The sequence below is a fragment of the Pelodiscus sinensis genome, chromosome 2 (assembly GCF_052426305.1).
Source record: "Pelodiscus sinensis isolate ZL-2025 chromosome 2, ASM5242630v1, whole genome shotgun sequence".
NCBI classification, from domain to species: Eukaryota; Metazoa; Chordata; order Testudines; family Trionychidae; genus Pelodiscus; species Pelodiscus sinensis.
Window position 1 is genome coordinate 227,234,932 of NC_143053.1, and position 24,149 is coordinate 227,259,080.

Genomic DNA, 24,149 nt, shown 5'->3' on the forward strand with positions numbered 1-24,149 from the left:
GAAGGATTGTTGAGTGCTATTACATTAAAATTTACATTTATCTATCAAATATGATCGGAGACTTGGAAATGTATATGAAGGTTGTTAATCTCAAAGCAAGGGCCATTGTGTTTAACAATACAAAAATCAGACTCACATGAAACCGATGTGGGTGAAGACACAGTTCAGATTATTTTCTGGAGAAGCTAAAAAATGGATTCCAGGCAATGATCCTTCACCTCTGAATACTCAGACAAAAATCCCCAATGGTATTTTGCATAACCATGAGAGATTTATGGAGCAGATTACTACATCTCTGCTATAATTTTGGATTTAGACTCACATATTAATGTATTTTACCTGCTTTAATCTCTCAATAATTACCCTTATTCTTAACTAATCATTCTTAAGGTAGTTTACCTCAAGAAATTGGCTGCCAGCTTTTGTCTTTGCTATGTCACTGAGGACATCCACTGCCCTGGGGTAAGTGACTGACCCTTTAGGATAGGGAAAAAACTGATGTGATGTGATTTGGTATAGCAACCAGCATTAAACTCTAGTACTCCAGGTAGGGCTTGACATGGTACTGTTTATGACCATGTGGTAAGGCTAATAAAGAGCTCTAGGAGTACCCATTTGTTAGTGGCTTGGTGAAATCTATTTACTGCCAGTTTTGGAAGTGGTGGGGGAAGAGGTGATCTATTTTGACAATCTGACCTGAGATTGACACTCACTGTTGTGAGGCACTTCAGATAGCACGACACATAATTTGAGAGAAACTGGTGTAAACGTTCATAATATGGTATTTTTCCTCTCTCTTACAAGCTTTGAACAGTGTAATTGTTAATAATGTTAACACTGAATTTCTTATAACAAGTACCTGAGTTACCATCCATTGAAACGAATCGAGCGGTTCACATCTCTTAGAGTTATTGTTTCAGGCTCTTAGCCAACACAAGCAGATGACTTTTGCATTAGTTACATTTGCTTCATGCTTTCAAGGTTTTATTCACAACTATGACAGTTAAAATTTGTCTTTTTTATTGAAAGCTGAGACTAAAGAACATAGAAATCTGTCCAAGGGCCTCTGGCAATTTCTGCATTTCCCCTACTGGCACCTGCTCCACAATACTGGAAAAACTGAACTAGCAGATAATTATGCAAGTTCACATGATAAAGGGGTTGATACATTCAAATTAGTTCCTTCTATTGTTTGCAACTCATTCTCTCTCAAATTCTTATCACATTCTTTCCACTTTGTGTTAGGAAGCCTCCAAGAACTCTGTGGCTGCATTCAGTAGATGACGACACCATCAATATACCCGAGCAATTCTGATAACACTGTATTCTTAATAAAACTGTTCAGAAGAGAGAGAGAAACCTAAAAAATTATTATATAGTTGGCATGACAAATGTGCTTATATAAGTCAAGCCATATTTTAAAACTAAAGCTAAACATCAGCAAAAGTAATTTGAATCTAAGCTAAATTTATGTATGAACCCCTTGGAAAATAGAGTTTATAATGTTGATAAATTCCAAAGCCAGAAAGGGCCATTGTGATCATCTAGTTTGATTCTCCGGTGGAACACAGGCCACAGCATTTCCCCAGAATAGTTCCTAGAACATATCCTTTATACAACAGGCAATCTTCATTTAAAAATTGTCAGTGATGGAGCATTCACCATGATCCCTGGGTTAGTTGTTCTAATGAGTAATTACTCATGCTGTTAAAAACGTATACCTTATTTCCACTGCATTTCCCAGTCATTTGACTGTGTTATACCTTTTTCTGCTACACTGAAGAGTCTATCATCAAATATTTGTTCTCCATCTATGCCCTTATAAACTGTATTCAATTCACCCCTTAACCTTCTCTTCATTAAGTTAAATAGTTTGAATTCCCTGAGTCTATTCCTATCAAGATTGTTTTCTAATCCTTTAATTACGTTCATTACTCTTCTCTAAATACTCTCCAATTTAGCAACATCCTTCATGAAATGTAGACATCAGAACTGGATACAGTTTTCTAGCAGGGGTCGCACTAGTGCCAAACACAGAGGTAAGATAACCTTTTTACTCCTACTGTGATGCCCATTTCTATGCATCCAAGAATTTTTAGCATCACACTATGAGTGGATATTTAACTGATTATCCACCACAACCCTCACATCTTTTTTCAGCGTCATTGCTTCCAAAGATAGACAGCACTACACAAATTATTTTGTCTTCAGCAGGTACCACAGATAATTTTGTTTTCTACCACGCCATTACTAAAAGTGTTAAAGTAAGGCCAAGAAACAGTCACTGTGGAACCTCACTAAAATACAGCAAGTCAAGGATTCCCTGTTTATATTACTATTTTGAGACTTCTTGGTCAGCTTCTTCCATTTAATATGTACTAGAGATGGTAAACATGTTTTTTGTAAACATGTAATCACTTAATTTTTTAGCAGTTACATGTTTACATGCAGAGGGCAGGTGGAAGCCAATGCTCCTGGGGAGCTGACTTTTTAAAAAGCCATCTCCCCATGAGCACTGGCTCTCAGCTGCCCCTCACCACTGCCCTGATATCAGAAGCAGCAGGGCAGGGTGGGGGGAGGGCAGGTGGCTCCATGGGAGCCAGTGCTCATGGGGAGCTGGCTTAAAAGGTGGCTCTCCACAGGCATTGGCTCCTGCCTCCCCAGCCCCTTGCTGCTTCTGATACAGGCAGCAAGGGAGGGCGGTGCATGTAACCATTAAGATTAATCGATGTGTCCAGGCTTACCAGTTAATCGTGTGACTGGGTACACATTAACATCCCTTTTTTATGTCATATATAGCTTTCAAAATGTTTTGCAGTACCAAATCAAATGCCTTTCCGAAATCTATTACATCTACACTAATTTCCTTATTAACTATACTAGCCATTTCATGAAGAAAAAAAGTCATCAAAGATGTATTGACAGGATCTATTATCCATGAACCCATGTTGACTTTTTATTAATAAAAATAATTAAGGGACTTGTATGAGCCCCCTTTATCGGACATTCCATTATCTTACTGGGATCTAGGTCAGACTAACATGCCTACAATGCCTACCTGCATGACCAGTGGATTTGCCCTTTTTAAACACTGGCATATTAGCTTTCTTTCTGTCTTCTGGAACTTCCCCAGTGTTCCAAGACTTTTTGAAAATCAACGTTAATGGGCCAACAAGCTCCTCAGCTAGCTTGTTTAAAAGAAGTTCACAGCCTTGCTTTAATGGGGCTTTGATCCCAAGCCCTTTGGCACCCATCAAAACTTAACCAGAGAGCAGGGCTACTCAGGGAGTACAGGGGTTTAAAAAGCTTGCTCCTAAGTGACCAGAGGAGCTAGCAAACAATAGCAGTCAATAGGGAAGTTTTGCGAAGGAGTGCCCCAGATTACTACATGCCCCTTGGTGTGAGTTTGTCATCTGTAGTTTGCACCTTTTGTGGTGTGCTTGCTACTTAATGGAAGTAAACACGTAGTCTGTTGGTTTGGGGGACTGTACGCTGAGCCTTGCAGCCTAACAGGCTGAGAGCTTCCTAAAAAGGCTTTGATCCCCAAGCGGTTTAGCACCTTTAACCTGGGGATGGGGCAAGAAGAACAGGGATTTCAAAAAACAGGACTATGTAGCACTTTAAAGACTAACAAGATGGTTTATTAGGTGATGAGCTTTCGTGGGCCAGACCCGCTTCCTCCGGCCCATGAAAGCTCATCACCTAATAAACCATTTTGTTAGTCTTTAAAGTGCTACATAGTCCTGTTTTTTGTTTCAGCTAGACCAGACTAACACGGCTACATTTCTATCACTATTCTACAGGGATTTCAAAAGTCTGCTCATGAATAGCGGGGGCTTGGAGCGGGGGGTGGCTAGATAAACTTAATTAACATTCTTTAAACTAAAGACGATAAACAGCCTCTGTTTAAATTTCAACAGCAAAGGAAAGAGCTATAAGAGTAAAGTATACAAGCAGACATCCACCATTAGAATGGGGACTATTCAGTTGATCGCACTGAATGTGGCATGTATGATTGCCTGACTTATGTGTGCATGCGGTGCAAGGAGCTCTGGCCCTCAGACACTGACCACACATGGGCTTTTGGAGACAGAAGACAGAAAGATGCACAGATAAGACTTCATGGGACATAAAAGAATTGGGTCCCATCCCCAGTCTGACAGCCTCTGTACCACTAAGGAGGATATTCACAGTGGTTAACTAGTCAGCTACTTCTGTTCTTTAGCATGGTAGATGGGTTTTTGACATGAATACATTCACAGTAACACTTCCTCCATTTGAAATAGAGAACAAACATGAAAAATAGATTTGGTAGTTCAGGAACACGCGTGTTGTGATAGGTAACAGCATTAATGGTAATTTTCTGAAAGACCAAACTTATCCTGAACCAAAGAATTTCAAGATGACCAGAGTCTGATCTCTGACACAACAGGTGCCATTCTTTTTCAACCTCTCTTTATCCACAGCGAAGTCTCCTTCCTGGGAGCGGACCCAACAGCAGCCCCTGCCAGTCCCACTCCCAGGAACGCTTGACTGCAAGCTTTGCAGTATAAAGCTTGAATAAGCTTTAAGCTGACAGGGTTGCCTGATGGTTTCAATAAAAATACCGGACACACTTGACATTACATCACAATCTACATTACATCTTATTTAGAAAATACCAGATATTTACATTTTCTCAATTTGTACCCCGAACAGAAAGCTCAAATACTGGACTGTCCGGTTCAAAACCAGATACCTGGCAATCCCAGCTGCAGAGCTTGCAGTGCATGTAACTACGATTTTTAGTGATTACACAGTTACCTTTTTAACTGCATTTTTACATCTCTACTGTGAATCCACAACTCCTAGTGAAATCAGTGGGAATTGAGGGTACTCAAGTCCTAGTCTTGCATGGCCAAATCCCTAAGTGCTAAACACTGTCAAGACTAGCAATGTTAAATTTAGATTAATCGACTAATTGAATAGTCGATGCAATTTGCATCAACTATTTGATTAGTCGATAAGGGCGCCTCTGCCTTTGAAGTGCAGCAACAGCCCTAGGCAGCAGAACAGGGTACAGGGAGGCCAGTGCTCATGGGGAGCTGGCTTAAAAGGTGGCTCTCCACAGGCATTGGTTCCTGCCTTCCCCTCCCCTTGCTGCTTCTGATACTGGCAGCAAGGGAGGGTGGTGGATGTAACCATTAAGATTAATTTATGTGTCCAGGCTTACCAGTTAATTGTATGACCGGGTACGCATTAACATCCCTAATGTGCACCATTTTATATCATATATATATAATTTTTTTTCCCAAAATGTTTTGCAGTACCAAATCACATGCCTTTAAGAAATGTATTACATCAACACTAATTTCCTTATCAACTATACTAGTCATTTCATCATTTCAGGCTGTTGCTACACTTCAAAGATGAAAAGGTGGCGGAGAGTTCCCCCCCTGTCCCTGGGCTGCACACGGCATTTCAAAGCAGCAGCGCCGTGTGGAGCCCAGGGTCTGGCCCCGGGCTCTTCGCGGCACTGCTGCTTTGAAGCGCCCCTTCTTCTCACCTTCCCCGCTGCCTCTTTCTGATAGAGGCAGCAGGGGGGGGGGGGCAGTGGAGGGCGGAGTGACTAGTTGACTAGTCTGTCGACTATCTGATAAGTAGACTAATTGGATAGTTGACTAGTCATTCACATCCCTAGAAGAGACATTCAATTCTGAAATTATTGTATTTGCTTATAAAGATGATGGGACCTGACAAAGGGAAAAAAAAGTGTGTGAATAACTAGAGGACTGCTATTCAAAAAAAATTTCCAGCAAACAATGTAATAGTTTTACACATACTCCCATCTAATTTATATAAATGAAACAAAAGCGATTACAACCTTCGTTTAATCTTTGATGTTAATATTCAAGTGAAAATGCTACGTGAGTGCTTCAGAAAAGTTCATGTTTACAATTAGCCCTTTAACAAAACTGCAGCTAAGTCATATCTTCAAGCACAGAACAGAAAAATGTAATCAATTTCCATTTAAGAGATTTGTCTCAAAACAAGCAAGAGTACAGCATCTATTTAGCCTCCTTCACAAAAATAAAATGTTATGCAGCCCTCTAAGTTTGAGCGCCAACTTTTCCTGTCCCCCATTCACTTCACCACCACCACCACCACAAAAAAAAAAAAAAAAAAAAAAAAAAAAAAAGTGGTCTTTATACTGCTCCCCTAATTCCTTTAAGTCTTTAATAATACTCATAAAACTTAAAAAAACCTCATTTGGAGGGGGTGGGACATTTGATAAATCATTCTACTAACTTATTTTACTAAGTAATATGAAGTTGCTAAATGAAAATAAGTAAGCTTGTTACTGCAAAATCAGAAGTGACACTGCCTTAAACAAAAAAAACAATCATTCCTTAACCTAAAACCTATGCAATGAAGTTGCCACTAGATGGCTCCTTTGCATCATGTATTTTTCCAAGTAACTCTTCCATAAAATCATAAATTTGAGTTATCTCCATAAGGCATCCGTCATCAATTGTTCTAGACAACTATACCCCTTTCAGGAGTCTGACTTGTCTTGTGTACCCCCAAATTTCACCTCGCTTAAAAATTACTTGCTTACAAAATCAGACATAAAAACACAGAAGTGTCACAGCACATTACTGAAAAATTGCTTACTTTCTCATTTTTACAATATAATTATTAAATATATCTACTAGGATATAAATATTATATTTACATTTTAGTGTATAGTACATACAGCAATATAAAAAAGTCATATGAAATTTTAGTTTGTACTGATTTTGCTTTTTATGTTTCAGAGGGGTAGCCGTGTTAGTCTGTAACTTTAAAAACGAGCAGTCCTGTGGCACCTTGTAGACCAACCAAAATATATAGAATCATGAGCTTTCATGGGTAAAACCCACTTCATCGGTTGAACTGGAGTGGAAATACCAGAAACCAAGATTTTTTCCTCTATTTATAACAGCAGAAGTAATACCTCTCAATTGTAGGACCCTTGTCAGTGAGACTAAGTCTGTTGGATGTGTCCCACTCAAAGCTTTTAATGTGAAAATGTGGATGTTAAAGGCAGGAAAAATTGGTTTTGTAATGCACCAACTAGTTAATGCCTTTTATGCAGCTAGATGAATTAATGTACCCTCCCCCCATAAGATCTCTGTATCCCTGGTTGAGAACCACTGCCATCTGGGATACCTGGGCCACTGGGATACCAGTGGCCCTGGGCTTCTCTGGAAAGGGCAGAGCCTCAAGAGGAAGGGGCGGGGCCAGGATACAGTAAACTTCCGATAATCCAGCACCTTTAGGACCCAGGGGGTGCCGGATTATCAGATATGCCGGAACATCAGAAGGGGGGGCTATGAGGGGTCTGGTCCCAGACCCCTCATAGCCCCCCCTTCCGATAGTCCGGCTCTGCCCCAGGCGTCCCTGATTCAACCGCTGCTGGTCAGTTTCAGCAGCGGCTGAATCTGGACGCCTGGGACAGAGCAGCTGGGGCGCTGCTGGTTGGTCCCTGCAGCACCGCACCTTGGCGCTGCGGGGACCAACCCGGCAGCACCCCAGCTGCTCTGTCCCAGGTGTACCCAAGTCAGCTGCTGCTGAAACTGATCAGAGGCTGATTCCAGGAAGCCGGGGCAGAGCAGCTCTGCCCGGGGCTTCCTTTAGTCAGCCGCTGGTCAGTTTCAGCAGCAGCTGAATCGGGGACAGCTGGGGTGCTGCCGGGTTGGTCCTGCAGCGGCGAGGGGCAGCGCTACGGGAACTACCCAGCAGCGCCCCAGCTGCTCTGCCCCCGGCTTCCCGGATTCAGCCGCTGGTCAGTTTTAGCAGCGGCTGAATCCGGGAAGCTGGGGGCAGAGCAGCTCCAATGGTCCGGCTACCCGGAGCACTTCCGGGTTCCTGATGGTGCCGGACTATCAGGAGTGCCAGACCATCAGATGCCAGACCATCGGAGTTTTACTGTACTTCCCTGCTTCCCCACCCACAGATCATGACTGGTCTGGGGGTGGGAGAGCACACAGAGTATTCCCCTCCCCCCCTGAGGTTCCTCTGAGGTGCCCATGCCCCTGGTGGTGGGAGGAAACTTTATGCACTCCCCCCCCACTCCCAGGGGAATCAAGGTTTGGGGGCGGGGGAACACGCAAAGTCTCCTTCCACTTTGCCAGGAGTGTATGACGCTTCCAAGCATCGCATGCTCCTTGCAGGGCAAAGGAAACTTCACGCACTTCCCCCCGCTCCCGGGGGGAATTGACCTGGGGATACGGGGAGTGGAAGAGCCTCTGCAGGCTACTTGGAGCAGATCAACCCGCAGAGGCGCTTTTGCCCACCCCTGCTCTAACTATGTGCACATGGGGAGTTTTGCAGCACTTAGTCAATAACAAATACATGTATTGTAAGGCAGTGGTTCATTCACTCTTGATTATTCAGTCCTTGTTCTATTCACAGGATCGACTCCTTTCAGTACCAAAGGCAAGAGCGGTTCTTGCTCTATGGGCCTGTGCCAAGGAACCAGTGGGGTGGTACTCTCCTTTACAGGCTGTGTGTTCAGTGTATTCTAGCACAGACTAGGACACAGTTTCCATATGGCTGTTGCTTCCTTTCTGACACGGGTTGGTAGGAAATAGGTTGGCAGGGTTGGCTCCACCCCACCAAATGCATGCCAATGCAGCTGAGCTGAAACCATGGGAGGTGGGATATAATCTGCTCCACGATTAGAGGAAAAGAAGCAGCAGGGAGATCCACAATTCCTTTCTTAGTCTGTTTGGGAGGCACCACAGTCACGCATCATCCTCAAAGAATACCAATCTGCAATAGTGTCCTTTTAATACAGTGTGCTGCTCTCCAAAGAAATCTGAACTTGCATGTGCCAGTCTTCAGAGAACTGCACCTGTACATTAAACTCAATGCAGATTCAAACACCTGATGTTATGTTTAATCCCTCGTTTTGGGCCAAATCATAAATCTTTTGCATTCCCTAAGTTCACTCTGTGCTCAGTGGGAATTACAGTTGAGCAAGGAAAGTATGATTAGGCCCCTTTAATTTGGAAGCCAAATTCTTCACACAGATCAAAAATACTCATCATTGTAAGGAAGGAAAAAATAAAAGAAGAAGATGGAGGCAGGGAATAGATAACTGTAAGTGCCAAAGGGGGAATTAAGTTAAGCAGGAATGTTGCTCTGGTTTGTAAAATAAATTAATATTTTCAATTAAATAAAGATGGAGCAAAAAAAAAATACAAAGAATGCTGGGGGGGGGGATGGAAACCAGCAGACAAATGACTGGATAAAACTGGTTTTTCCTCTAGTTTTAGTACAGTGTATACTTTTTCACATATACATTTATTTTCTTGAATCTTTCAACTACATTCAACGTGTCCAATCTCAGAAGAAATGGAAAATGAAAATAGCAAATACTGGAGCAGATGAGAATCCAAATTAATGCTGTTAAAATTCTGAGTGATAATTTAGTTAGGTTCATACAGCAGATATTTTTCTAAAAGTTACATGCTGCATTTGTGGGTAAAATTTTAGCTTATTTCAATCCCAGCCAATATTTCATAAACTAGATTTATATCCTGACCTCATCAAGTGCTAGTTTGCTTTCACCAGAATGAACTGCATCAGAAGCCATGAAGTTATTAATTGATCACAATATACAGAGAAAATGGTTTGTATACAGAAACAGGCCCCAGTCCTACATTGTGAGCAGGTGGACTACTGTACCTCTGTGGAGTGCTACTGAAGTCAACAGGATTGCTCCTGCGTGGTTCATATTGAAGGATCAGGATCTTAGCATTAAAAAGCTAAGCCAGCTGGTTTCTCACAAAGAATTCATGAGAGCTACAGTAACACATTTATTCAATGACGTTTATACAGGCAGTCCCCGGGTTACGTACAAGATAGGGACTGTAGGTTTGTTCTTAAGTTGAATCTGTATGTAAGTCGGAACTGGCGTCAGCCGCTGCTGAAAATGATCAATTTCAACTGCGGCTGAATCTGGATGCCAGTTCTGATTTACATACAGATTCAACTTAAGAAACCCAGGCGTCCCCAAGTCAGCTGCTGCTGAAACTGATCAGCGGCTGATTCCAGGAAGCCTGGGGCAGAGCAACTCTGCCTCGGGCTTCCTGTAGTCAGCCGCTGGTCAGTTTCAGCAGCGGCTGACTTGGGGACGCCTGGGGCAGAGCAGCTGGGGTGCTGCTGGGTTGCTCCAGTAGCGCGGCTCCTTGGCGCTACTGGAGCAACCCAGCAGTACCCCAGCTGCTCTGCCCCAGGCGTCCTGATTCAACCACTGCTGAAACTGACCAGCAGCGACTGAATCAGGACGCCTGGGGCAGAGCAGCTGGGGTGCTGCCGGGTTGGTCCGGAGTGGCGCTGCGGGAACAACCCGGCAGCCCCCAGCTGCTCTACCCCAGGGGCAGGTAAGAAAAGCCTGATCTGCTGGGGGGAAGGGGGGCACTAGCTGCATCCCCCCCCCCAGCAGACCAGGGAGACAGGGGTGGCGGGACCACCCAAGTCCTCCACGGCTTTGCTCCATCTCCCTAGTCTGCTGACCTGGGAGACGCGCAGCAAAGCCGCAGAGCACACGGGCAGCGGGACAGTCCAGGCGCACCGCGGCTGTCCCACTGCTGGCGTGCTCCCAGGCTTTGCTCCCCGTCTCCCTGCAGATCAGGGAGACAGAGAGCAAAGCCGCGGCGCACACTCACAGCGGGACAGCCCAAGCGCGCCCGGGCTGTCCCGCTGCGGGCGTGCTCCAAGGCTTTGCTCCCCGTCTCCCTGCAGACCAGGGAGACGGAGAGCAAAGCCGCGGAGCACGCCTGCAGCGGGACAGCCCAAGCGGGCCCAGGCTGTCCCGCTGTGGGTGTGCTCCGCGGCTTTGCTCCCCGTCTCCCTGCAGACCAGGGAGATGGAGAGCAAAGCCGCGGAGCATGCCTGCAGCGGGACAGCCCAAGCGGGCCCAGGCTGTCCCGCTGCAGGCATGCTCCGCGGCTTTGCTCCTGTCCCCCTGGTCTGCTGGGGGGGGTCCAGTGGCTTTGCTGGACCCACCCAGCAGACCAGGGAGACCGGGAGAAGCTTTTCTCGCCCCGGAGGACACGGGTGGCGACCCGCCGCCCGTGAGCTCCGGGGCGAGAAAAGTCCCTTTCGTAAGTGCGGATCCGACATAAGTCGGATCCGCGTAAGTCGGGGACTGCCTGTAAAGTATTCTTAATAGCATAGCCACTGTACTTACATACTGCATGCTTTTCAACTTAAAGTTAGTAGAGACAGAACAAATCACTTCCACTATTCCCTCTAAACTGCAGGGCAGCACAGCTTCACAGGTGATTAATCAGCCCCACCCAGTCAGAGACTCAGCTCCCTGCACTAGGCAGGGCTGATTAATCACCTGTGAAGATCTGCTGCCCCACAGTTTAGAGGGAACACTGACTCCTCTGGTACTCAATGGACTTCTGCTCCAATGCCACATGAAAAAACTATAAACAACTTGCACTGACACACAATTTTTAAATCAGATCTTAAGTAGCTATTACAATAAATTGTTGATAAGCAACAAATAAGGAATAGTAAAACAAAAAATGAAAATGCATACCTCCTCTATTTCCATTTTCTTCATCCTGTCAAACAAAAACAAAATAAAATTAAAATGTAAACTACCGAATGGAGGAAAATATGTACAGATAAGGGTGTCAAAAATGGATGCCTGGTTAGGCTCATAAATCTATATTTACATGCTTAAATAAATGGTCTGATGTACATGGTAGAGGCTGGATGTCTAGCACATTTTAAAATTAGGGACTAATTACTAAAAATCTTGGCAGGATGTGTATTTAAAAATAATAAATCTTATATTAGTTGATATGTCACACAGCAGCAGCCACATTGCATTTTTTGGTTCAAGAAAACAATAAAATGCAATGCTTTACTGCAAATGTGGCAATCTAAAATTGAATTCAGAGGTTCCACATTTTGTCTATCAATGATTCCATCAAAATGGTTCACTTTAGAAGTCTAAAATATTTTTTAACGGCAAATCCTGCAAACTCCTTTTAAAATCAAAATATCAAGCTTTATCTGTAATACTGTGATCAATTTCTATGGTTAGAACAGGTCTTAGGTGACAAGTTTGTTGATGCTTCCTCTCTCATAGCTGCATTTAGTTTTGAATATTAACAGCTAAAAACTGGGTTGCATCAGTGAGGTATGCAGCTATAACTTGACAATAGTTAGGAAGGAGATAACCTGAATAAGCAGGTACCTTTTTACATTGTCACTTTTCTGTCCAGAACCATGTTTTAGAATGAAGATGGAGATTCAGTACCAACAGTTAAATTCAATCTCCTGTTCCATATTAAGGCTGATTCCCACCTTTCTGCTCCCTAACTTCACAAAAATTCTACCAATTTGGAAATTGTCTTACATCATCGTAGACATTTTCTTGAAAGTTACACTTAAGCAGTATAAAGTGTCCCTTCCCACCTTGCCAAAGAAAAAAAAATATATATATACACACACACACACACACACACACACACACACACACACCCCCCACAACCTTTTCAGAAGTCTATTAACTTCTCATTTAAAAAAAAAGTATCTTGGTTTAAGAGTTTACTTTGCTGACATGGCCTCACTCAGAATGAGGTAAACTAGTGAAGGCAAAGCTAAATTTAGTAATCTTACCAGTGTAAATTGTTTTTTAAAGTGGAGCCTTAGTTCCAAATGTCCAGGCTGCGCGCTCTCGCTCACACACACACACACACACACTTATATATATATATATATATATATATATATATATATATATATATGTTTCTCCTATTAATTCTGTTTTCTTGTAATGATAGCTTTTCATCCCAACCTTTGCTCCAAGTGAATGATTTTTTTTTTTTGCCTGAAAGTTTATAATATGTGGTACAATATAGAGGGAAAGGTCCCCCTAAGCTACAACCTGCCTTGTTGTGATCCAGCAATTCAGTATAATTTGCATCACAATACATTGTCACCACACCATAGAAGTTATCAATGAGTCTGCTGAAGCTTTAAAAACCTCAACACAAAAAATTAACTTTAGAAAGGATTGAACTAGTAAGGATCACATGTCGACTATCTCTAAAAAGTAGATAGAACAATACTAATAGATTGCCAACTTTAGAATGAGTATCATTTTGTAAAGAACTGGAAATCTGTCATCCAGCATGCACAACTTTATCAGGAAACAGCTGCAAAAGATTACTATTGAATGTATTTTGTATGTCACATAAGCAGTGGGCTCAATCCTAAAAAAACTACCTGGAGCACCTGATAATGCAAGTGCTTCTGAATTTTAAAAGCATGTTTTACATTCCCCTCATATATATACTGCAAAACTTTTTAGCATATTCTGTTTCAGTTGTATTACATCATTCATAACAATACAAACATGCAGAAAGTAGTACACTTATAAAAATAAAGCTTCTGTGGCAACTTAGCATATAATGTTCATTATACTCTTCTCTGCTTCATCACGTTGCCCCTTGTCACCTTTAATCCCACAATATCAGTCTCACCTGCCCATTTCTCAGCTCCTTAAATCTTCTCTCACATGAGGAGTGCCCTTCCTGATCTGGCTCATAAGGCTACCTACCTTACACTTCAATATACTCTCTCAAGACCAGCTATTGTCATGATCAGGGCTTGACAAACAGTGGCGAAAGCCACTTGCCAGACCCGCACTGCGCATGCGCAAGAGCAGTATTGCACATGCGCATACCGCTGGTAAACAGGGTGCGCGGCTGAAATCTACTCGCCTTGGGCGAGTAGATTCTACAGTTTGTTGAGCCCTGGTCATGAGGCATATAAGAAATCAATAAATAGGGCTTGGTTGGTGCCCAATCTATAGAACAATATATTATGGAGACAGAAGTATACTACATTGTGTGTTGGATTTATCCCTCTCCCATTTATTTTACGTCACCTTCCCTTCTTAGATAAAAAGCTCTTTCAAAAAAGGACCATGTACTTTATATGCATTTGTATGACTCCTAACACAATCAGACTTGATCCTATTTTTATATATTTATTTATTTATTTAAGAGGATGTGCACTGTGAGTTTGAGAGTCCATTTGTTCAAGAACTCTTCCTAAGCGGTAAGAGCTAGGGCCACCACATTTGGTATGCAGTTCCTCTCCTCCTAACTTAAAGAAAGGTCAGGGTTTGGTTATGCCGGGACAACAGGAAGCTCTAGGAAAAAGACAGGTTTTCCATAATATACAAAGGAGAGGGCTGCTGCTTGGAAGGACACGATAGAAGAGTAGCCACCGGGGACACCGAGCCTGCAGGGGAGAGTTATCCTGAAGTGTCCACTGGGCGCAGAAATGCCACCAAAGGAGTGGCCAGCAGGTCTGGGTTTCCCTTCCTCCGCCTCTCTCCCTCCCTTCTCCCCTCCCCCCTTCCCCCCACCCACTAGCCTTTGGCTGCAGTGGCCGGGGAGGGGGGAACGACACCTTTAGGAGGTTGGGAGAAGGGCAAACAGGCCCCTAGGGCCGGGGAGAAACATTGGCGCACGCGCGAGAGAGAACAGGCCCCTGGCAAGTGTGAGGGAACACTGAGCCCCTCCTCACCCCTCAACTCTCACCCCCGCAACTCCAGCACTCCCCCCACCCCATCTCCAAGGCCCTGCCTTGAAATAGGGATGTGAATGGGTAACCAGTTAACTGGTTCCCCCAGTAAGCATCACCCATACTATGTAATGCTTACTGGGAAACAGTTAACCTGTTCCCCAGGAACAACCCCAGATTTATAATGTTTTATAAATACAACTGATTCATCCTTATTCAAGTTTTACATTACATTTCAATAAAATGAAATGAAAATAGATAGATATAGGTGTATAGCAGGTTCCAGAGAATACCTGTGGCTCCAGTCTGCTCATTTGGTTTGCAGTGTAATTCAGGCTGTTTGCCCTGAGCTATGTCAGTTATGGTTTGGGTCCTGGTTACCTTAGAAACTACCTTAATTACTTTATCTGATAAGGAAGGTCAATGGAGGCTGTGATGGATAGGAGGGGTACTACCCTTTTCCAGATATCCCAAGTTAATAACTAAAGGGTTAAAACCAGAATAGTGGGTATCCAGGGAGTGTTGGCAGGGTGCCAGAAGAGCCAAAGGGAACAGAGTGGGAGAAGTTTGAAATGAAACAAGGCAGTTTTATCTGTTTGAGAGTTTAGAGCAGGAGCTGGGGGGAGAGAGAGAGATGAACTGAACCAGGAATAAAGGCATGGATTTTTTTTAACCATATCTATGCCTCAGGAAAGACTGTACTCTAAAACAAAGGATATGTAAATGAACAGAGAATCTTTATAGTTAGATACGATCAGGTTATTTTCTGTGTTTTTTTAGTTTGGTTAAATTCTTCTGTGCTAAACTGTACTCTAACAATCTCAGGGAAGCAATTGTCGGTACCTTAATCTTATTTTAGTTGCTCTACCACCTCGCAACCAAGTATGCTTTACTAAATATATCTTTGTTTTGCTAGTACAATCACTTTTTTAAGACTATAATCTAATTCCGGTGTCCTAAGAAAAAACAGGTGGTTCGTGTGCATGTGCCTGAGACTGAAAAGCCACTGTTAAGGAATTGCAGTTGTTTTCAAGCTCTCTTCTGGTGGGGGGATTAAAGAGCTTGGGGTTATCCCCCAAGGAGAAGTTCCCAAGTGCCTTTTCCTAGCTTCAAGAAGTTTTTGCATTTGGGTGGTGGCTGCGTACTACCCAATGTCAGGGAGTCTGTGACCCTGGGGAGTTTTAAACCAGAAACCTTTAGTGTCAAGGTATTTTGAGGTCTTTTGTGGACCCCTACCTTCTACACTCAAAAGTGCTAGAGCAGGGAACAGTCGCAGAGGCACTGAACTGGAAGACTCTACAGTTCTAAGACTACGGCCTGAAAGGAAGGAAGGATGTTCTTAGTTGAGGATGCTCAACTCTGAAGCTCACTCCTATCACTGATTCAACTCTGATCTCTTGTCTTTTATGGTACATATTTCTTCAGGCTGTTTCAGAGAGGGGTACATTAGAAAGTTTATTCTTGCTCTTGAGGCAGTGTAGTAGGAATAAATAAACAGAAGGTCACATTTGGTTGGGTCTATCATATCTTTCTCTATTTACTAGTTATGTGCTAGGACAAGAGAGCCTGTGTCACAGTTATTGCCATGCAGTGCTTGTTTTTAATATTGTAGCTTAGAGAGAAACTACTTGGCTGGCATTGACTATCACCTTAATACTATATTTCTCAACCTGAGCCCGTGACACTGAGGGGGACCGTGGGACAGGTTTGGAAGGAGAGGGAGATCATCCAGCCTCAGGGAAAGAGAGGTTTCCTCACTCAGCTTCAGCCCCCTACCTTTTCAGTTTTAGGGGGAGATGGGGAAGACATCAAAAGCGTCACTAGCACAAAAAGGTTGAAAAATATTGTTTTAATATAACCAAGGCCCTCAGTGCTCTGAGAGAAGCACAACCCCAATCCTGTACTGAGACTCCCCAATTCTGTGCAGACTTTAAGCATCTGAACCCTGAAGAAACTAAAAGGAATGTGGTGCCCTGCAACTGCTGGATCACCATAGACTGGGTCTAAACAGAACGAGTTCATCTGACTTGAGCTACATCTAGACTGCAGTGCTTTCCCAGGATACTGGTATCCACGGAACACGTCTGCTTTTCTGGAAAAAAAAAAATTCAGAAAAGTGGATGCGCTCTTTCAACATCCTTGTAAACCTCATTTTACAAGGAATAAGGGATATGCCAAAAGAGGTTTTTTTCCCCCCAAAATGTGGTGATGCGTAGACGCACCAAATTTCGGAAAATCCTCTTTTGGAAAAAGAGCGGAGAAAGATACGCAACTTGTGGTTTGCAATTTGCTTATCTTTTTTGGACTTTTCTTTGTAGTGTAGACATAGCCTAGATGATAAACACACAGCACACGTGTTATTATGTGCACTATTTAGGAAGTGCCTAACCCTCCCGATCTATTTCCAATAGAAAATGTCACAATATCGCCCTGCCTTTCAGTTCTCCTTGGCTAGCAAAGACACCCTGGAAAATAGTCAAGTAAAACTGGCTTGTTTCATTGGCAAGCATAATAAAGAAAATTATCCGCCTTTACAACACTCAAGCCTTGCACATGTGATAGTGTTTTCAAGGTACCTTGCCAATTTCATTTTCAACATCCTATCCAGATTCCTGCAGCTATTACATTTAAACCAACAAGTTTTTGAAAAACAACACTGTTGCCATCATTTGTAATCTGTGATGTGGTGAAGCTCTCTCAGGTCCAGACTGTTCCTTGTGATTGGGTGTGAGAAAACAGAATAGCTGTCCACAGGTTGTTGGAAGGCTGTGATTGCCGCTAAGTGGACCCTCAGAGAAGAAAGTGCAAGTCCCAAGTGTTTGAGGTGGAGAATATAGTCCAAGTAGATTGCATGGGTAATGTGTTAGGGTATAACTTCCTGTCCGAACACCAAGAACAGAATTGGCACCATTTGTGCAGGTAAGTGGTATGTATGTTAGATCTTCTGCTATGTAGGAGAACATGCCTGACAGCTGTAAGCAACTAATTTCTCCTTGTTGGAACCAATTAGGAGTCATGCTGTTAACGCGAGGCTATCCAGCTGAGGATGCAGCAAGTGCCCGTAGTCCTGCGTCAGTAGATCGCGTCGTCTGGGAAGACGATACGGAGGATGGGACGACGATACAGAGGATGGGCCGACATGCAAAACAGGTAAGGAAACCACGTTTGACATGGACAGAAGGGTGCCACCAATATTACCGTGGCTCCGTCCGTAGCTATCTTTTCTAGAACTCTCAGAATCAGAGGAATGAGAGGAAAAGTGTATAGAAGGTGACTACTCCAGTTGAAGAGGAAAGCATCTCCCTTGGATACCAGTCCTATTCCCGTTCTTGAACAATATTGAGGGCACTTCATGTTGTGCTGAATAGCAAAGAGGTCTATGGATGAGTATCCCCATTGTCTGAATAGCACTCGTAGAATGTCTAGGTGTAACTCCCATTCGTGCTGTGTCGTAAAATGCCTGCTGAGAGCATCGGCTATGATATTGTCCTTGCCAGGAAGGTACGCCGCCACAATCACAACGTTGTGCTGATTGCACCAGTTCCATAATCACATTGCTTCCATGCAAAGGGAATGGGACCATGCCCCTCCTTGCCTGTTTATATAGTATTCCATTGTCAAATTGTCGGTCAGGGCACACACCACATGGCCACGAATAAGAGGAAGGAAATGCTTCCAGGAGCTGAAGACAGCTTTCAATTTGAGAAGGTTTATGTGCTGTAGGGACTCCTGTGCAGACCATCAACCTTGGATCTGCCTGTCATGGAGATGGGCACCCCAGCCTAGTAGGGATGAGTCAGTCGTGATTTGCATGGTTGGTTGGGGTTGGTGGAAGGGTATCCCAGCTGACATATTGTCGGGAATGGTCCACCAAGTTAAGGATTCTTTGACAAGATGCGGTACCACCACCAACCTGTGTACGTCATGTTTGTGTGGCACGTACACCATGGCCATCCAATGTTGAAAGCATCAGAGGTGTACCCTTGCATATGCCAAGACATACGTTATAGCTGCCATCTGTCCCATGAGCTGTAGACAGGTAAGTATAGGAACCCTGGGACTGGTGGAGAGAACTTGAACAAAGGTCCTGAATAGTGTGGAATCTGGTTGTGGGTAGGTACGCACGTGCCGGGGGGGAATACAGGGATGCGCCTTAGAACTCTATGGATTGTTGCAGTGCCATAGATGATTTTGGAATGCTGATTGTAAGACCGAGTGCTCTGAATACTGCCCTTGTGTTGGTAGCATGGAGTGCTTTGTCGAAAGAGGGGGCTCTGAGAAGACAATCGTCTAGATAAGGAAATACTATAATTCCCGACCGTCATAGGAATGCTGCTACTGTCTGAGAAAACCCTGGGAGATGAAGAGAGGCCAAATGGTAAGACATTGTACTGGAAGTGCTCGGATCCCACTATGAAACGTAGAAAGCATCTGTGTGCCGGGTGGATACTCACATGGAAACAGGCGTCCTGTAGATTGAGGGATGCAAACCAGTCCCCGTGCTCGAGAGCTAGAATGATAGTTGCTAATGTCACCATCCTGAAACGTTGTTTGCGGAGGTACCAATTTAGTCGACGAAGGTCTAAAATTGGCCTCCAGCCCCCTGACTTCTTCTGAGTTAGAAAACAGTGGAAATAAAATCCCTTTCCTTTGAAGTCCTCTAATACCCTCTTCATTGTGCTGATATCCAGCAGACGAGCTACCTCTTGTCTTGGAGGAGACTCGCGAGAGGGGTCCGTGAAGAGGGACGTGGAGGGAGGGATAGGTAGGGGGAGCGAAGTGAATGGAATGGTGTAGCCTGACGTATATCAGCTGTAGGACCCATCGGTCTGTGGTGATGGCGTCCCATCAGTGTTGAAACGGCCTCAGACGATGGTGGAAGAGTTTCGTTGTACCACGTTGGCCAGCAGATAGTGGAATGGTTTGCAATCCCTCAATCGACGCGTCAAACCTGTTGCCTGGTGTTTTGTTGATTGGTTGGCCCGTTGGTTTGCGGCTGCCATCTCTGTTGACGCTGCTTAAGACGACGTTGGTCATAGTGTCTAAATGGGTTGTTGTACAGGAGAAAGGTCTTTGCCTCTGGTAAGGTACATAGCGCTTCCGATGAGAAGTCGGTATGTACATGCTTAGCGTCCTAAGCATTGTCTGAGAATCCTTACCACAGTGAAGAACCTGGTCAGTTTCTTCAGCAAATCGACTGTCTGTCAAAAGGTAGGTCTTCTACCTTTGATTGAAGCTTCTTTGGCACGGCTGCCATATGCAGCCATGCCATGACGCCCTGCACATAATCACTGATGTGGCTGTGGTTCGTGCCACCGCATCTGCAGTATCCAGGGTGATGTGCAAGGCTTATCGAGAGGCCGCATATCCCTCTTGCACCAGAGCCTTAATGACCTGGCACTTACTGTCCGCTAAGTGTTCCAAGAGAGGCACTAGTTTTGAATAACTATCAAAGTTATGATTGGCCAAGAATGCGGCATAGTTGGCCATTCTTAAGGTTAAAGTGGCCAATGAATAGACCTTCCTCCCTAAAAGGTCTAGGCATTTACTGATCTTATTCCCAGTATTGTTCCTGTACTGTGGTGCTTTGGCTCTCTGTTGTGCCGCATCCACAACGAGGGAGTTGGGCTGGAGGTGGTTGAAGAGAAATTCCATCCCTTTTGTGGGTATGAAGTACTTCTTTTCGGCCTTCTTGTTTGTTGCTGGAGTGGAGGCAGGTGTTTGCCATTTATCATTGGTCACTTCCAGAATTCCTTCATCGAGTGGTAAAGCCACTTTTGACGTCTGTGATGGCTATAGGTTTCTCAGCAAATGGTGTTGCTTTTGCTGGACTTTTCACAGCTGCACCTCTTGGCTGTCAGTGACACTTTTGAACAGCTCCTGGAATTGATGCAGATCATCAGTAGGTGAAGAATCTCCAGGGAAAACAGTGTCATCGCGTGAGGATGACAATATGTCTGCAGGTTTTGTGGATCTTCTCTATTCAACAGCTGTCCCTCTTCTGGCTCAGATTGGTCTCACTGTAGACAGGGTGGGAGAGTTAGTTTTGTCGTGCATAGTGTGAGTTCGGTGATAGGCCGGTGATCTCCGTAAGTTACACTCCAGGGAATATGAATAATGGCTGTCATGATGACTGTGCCTGGATCGAAGGTCATAATACTCTGGAGAGTATCTATGGTAATGCCTGCTTCTGTACATGTCCCGGTGTCTGGAACCGGTGGAAAGTGTAGGGGACCTGGGTGATCTGGATCTGCCCTGTGAACACACCGGAGAGGGTGGTGAATATCGGTGCTGATGGTAATATCTTGGGGAGAGGGAGGTACGCGGTGAGTAGTGATGTGGGCTCGATAGACAATGGCTTGAGTGAATTGATGGAGCCGGAGAAGGTGAAGGCAGTCCTGGTGAGAAAGCGGCGTGCTGCAGGCTTGGGATGGTGTATGGCAACCTATGAGTTTTCCGGCTTGCTTTAGTTGGTGCCGGAGAGTGCTGGCTTGGTGACTACGCCGGTGTCGATGTGGGCGTCAGTGCCAGCTGTGCATTTGTGTGCAATGACGATGCTGAGGCTAGGCGGCCCCCCCGGTGCTGGCTGACTTGTTGGTGTCGACACGGTCGGTGCTGTATGAGCCAGTGCTGTTATGCGTGGCACCGCCGGCGTTGTGTGTGCCTCCGGTACCAGTACCGATGCAGGTGCCAGTGCCAGTGCCACAGTAGGTGCTGGTCTAGTTTCCGGGACCGCTACGGGTGCCACCTGTATTGTCGATGCTGGACTTCGTGCCGACGCACTTCAAATCTGCTTTTGTGTGTCAGGTTGGTGGATTGTGGTTGCGCCCGAAGTGCCTGGCTTGTCTCCCATGCTCACTTGTGTTGATGACAGGGAGCAAGAGGGAGAAGGTCTTCTTTTAGAATGTGTCGCCTTCAGAGAAGAAGGTCGGCGCCTGGCAACTGCCAGAGATTCCGAAGGGCCAGGGGCATCCAACTGCGGCTGACGTGCCTTATTGAAAAGCAGCATTTTCAGCCACATATCCCGGTCCTGCCTAGTTCAAGCTGTAAGCTTTGAGCAATGGGGACATTTCTGAGTGATATGTCCCTCGCCTAGGCACCTTATGCATGAGGAATGTCCATCTGATGCGGGCATCGGCTCACGGCATGTGCCACACGTCTTAAAGCCTGGTGATCCTGGCATAGTAGCATCGTGATGAAATTTCTTGGGTTTTTTTTGTTTGTTTGTTTGTCTGTTTAAACAAACGTGCTCAACAGAGTGTAACAAACTAACTAATAACTGGTAACTATATACAATTTTTCTGTGTCTTAATTCCTAACAGGATTGAACTCAAGAGAGAGCTCACGCCGTCTGTACCCAGGGACGGTTAGGAGGAACTGGCGGGAGCCAGATCGCATGCTCAGAAATGGCATGAAAGGCACGAGATGGCCAAAGTGCATGTGTGGTCCGGCAAATGACTGCTGAAAAGATCTTCGATCTGCGGTGCCAGAACAAGCCCGACACCTACAATAGAGCACCCACAGGGACACTACTCGAAGAAGAACTGTTGGAAACAAAAGCAGGAGAGGAAAACCTACAGCTAAAGTAAGGAAGATTTACTTTTATCTACTTCCGCTTCCTCTGGGATCTCTCTGGAAGCATATGTTTAAGAACACAGAAGAGCCTCTAGAGAAGACTGAAGAGGTTGGATAAGTGAAGGGAAATGACCTGCTGAGATTTCTTGATGGAGACTACAAAAAATGGCCTCCATCAGCAGGAAGCAACAAGGCTCAGAGGGCTTGTTCAGCACTGCCAAAACTTCCTCACTACCTTCTACCCCTGCTTCAAACTGAAATCCACCCAGAAAAATCTCTTGGCTGACCCTCTGATGATCATTTCGTGCTGTAGAACAGATAAATATGTCATGCTCACCCGATTTCTGCTAGCTAGCAATTTCTGCTGCTGCTGGCTGGCTTCAAGAAGTCTGTCAGGCACACAATGCAAGTCATAGCAGACTGCTGAAATGAGCTGGTACAAGAGTGGCAAAGCTCTCTTGCCTGCTTTCTTCTTCAGAGAACTATCTGACTCCTTATGTAGTAGATGTCTATGCAGTGTGCAGCGGCAGTCAAAAAGCAAACACGATGATAGGAATCATTAAAAAAGGGACAAAGAATAAGACAGAATATCTTATTGCCTTTATATAAATCCATGGTATGCTCACATCTTGAATACTGCATATAGATGTGGTCTCCTCATCTCAAAAAAGATATATTAGCATTAGAAAAAGTTCAGAGAAGGGCAACTAAAATGATTAGGGTTTGGAATGGGTCTCATATGAAGAGAGATTAAAGAGACTAGGACTTTTCACCTTAGAAAAGAGGAGACTAAGGGGGGATATTGTAGAGGTATATAAAATCATGAGTGGTGTGGAGAGAGTGAATAAACGAAAGTTATTTACTTGTTCCCATAATATAAGAACTAGGGGTCACCCAACAAAATTAATGGGCAGCAGGTTTAAAACAAAAGGAAGTAGTTCTTCACACAGCGTACAGTCAGCCTGTGGAACTCCTTGCCTGAGGAGGCTGTGAAGGCTAGGACTATAATAGGGTTTTAAAAAGATCTAGATAATTCATGGAGGTTAGGTCCATTAGTGGCTATTAGCCAGGATGGGTAAGGAATGGTGTCCCTAGCCTCTGTTTGTCAAGTGGGTAGAAATGAATGGCACGAGAGAGATTGCTCGATTGCTACCTGTTTGGTTCACTCCCTCCGGGAGCGAAGCAGCAGCAGCGGTGGGGTGCCGCGCCTCTGAGGCTTTGCTCTGGCAAAGCCTCAGAGGCGCGGGACCCCTCCGCCTCCCCAGTTTTGTTCCAGGTGTCCCTGGTCTGCTGGAGATGGTCCCCAGCAGACCAGGGGCACCCGGAGCAGCTTTTCTCGCCACTTAAAACGTTACAACAATTGTCATTTGAGCCATATCAACCAATTACATAGCATCGTTTATTTGTTTTAAAGAAAAGAAATTTGTTTCTGTATACTGTATAAATTTACAAACTTTCTGCAACATATGCAAATACAAGACTCTCAAGACTAATTGGGAACTGAAAAGCTCTAGCCCTTTACGGAAGTTAAATACAAGAACCATGAAAACTGTCTTTGCAGCACACTAATTTCAGACTTAAACTGATTTCCTACCATGTTTACTTCTTCCTTCCAAGTTATTCTCTAAATGTGACATTGTGACAGTGTCATTATTTTCAATTACATTGTATTTTTAAAAGATCGGATCAGACAGATGTGTCAATAGTTTTATGTCAAAAATTTGCCAAGTTTGATTGCAATACAGGCAGTCCCCGGGTTACATACAAGATAGGGACTGTAGGTTTGTTCTTAAGTTGAATCTGTATGTAAGTCGGAACTGGTGTCCAGATTCAGCCGCTGCTGAAACTGACCGCCAGTTCTGACTTACATACAGATTCAACTTAAGAACCCCAAGTCAGCTGCTGCTGAAACTGATCAGCAGCTGATTCCAGGAAGCCCGGGGCAGAGCAACTGTGCCTTGGGCTTCCTGTAGTCAGCGCCGGTC

The 24,149-nt window shown here is 44.4% G+C and overlaps 1 protein-coding gene across 3 annotated transcripts in view; it reads right to left on the minus strand.

Annotated features, from left to right (window-relative positions):
* ARHGAP21 (Rho GTPase activating protein 21) overlaps positions 1–24,149 on the minus strand; it is a 203,229-nt gene that overhangs the window by 105,720 nt on the left and 73,360 nt on the right. For all 3 annotated transcript variants that reach the window (XM_075922534.2, XM_014569653.4, XM_014569652.4), the window contains one exon: positions 11,582–11,606. In XM_075922534.2, the coding sequence (XP_075778649.2) occupies positions 11,582–11,606 (25 nt within the window). The remainder of the gene's footprint in view (positions 1–11,581; positions 11,607–24,149) is intronic.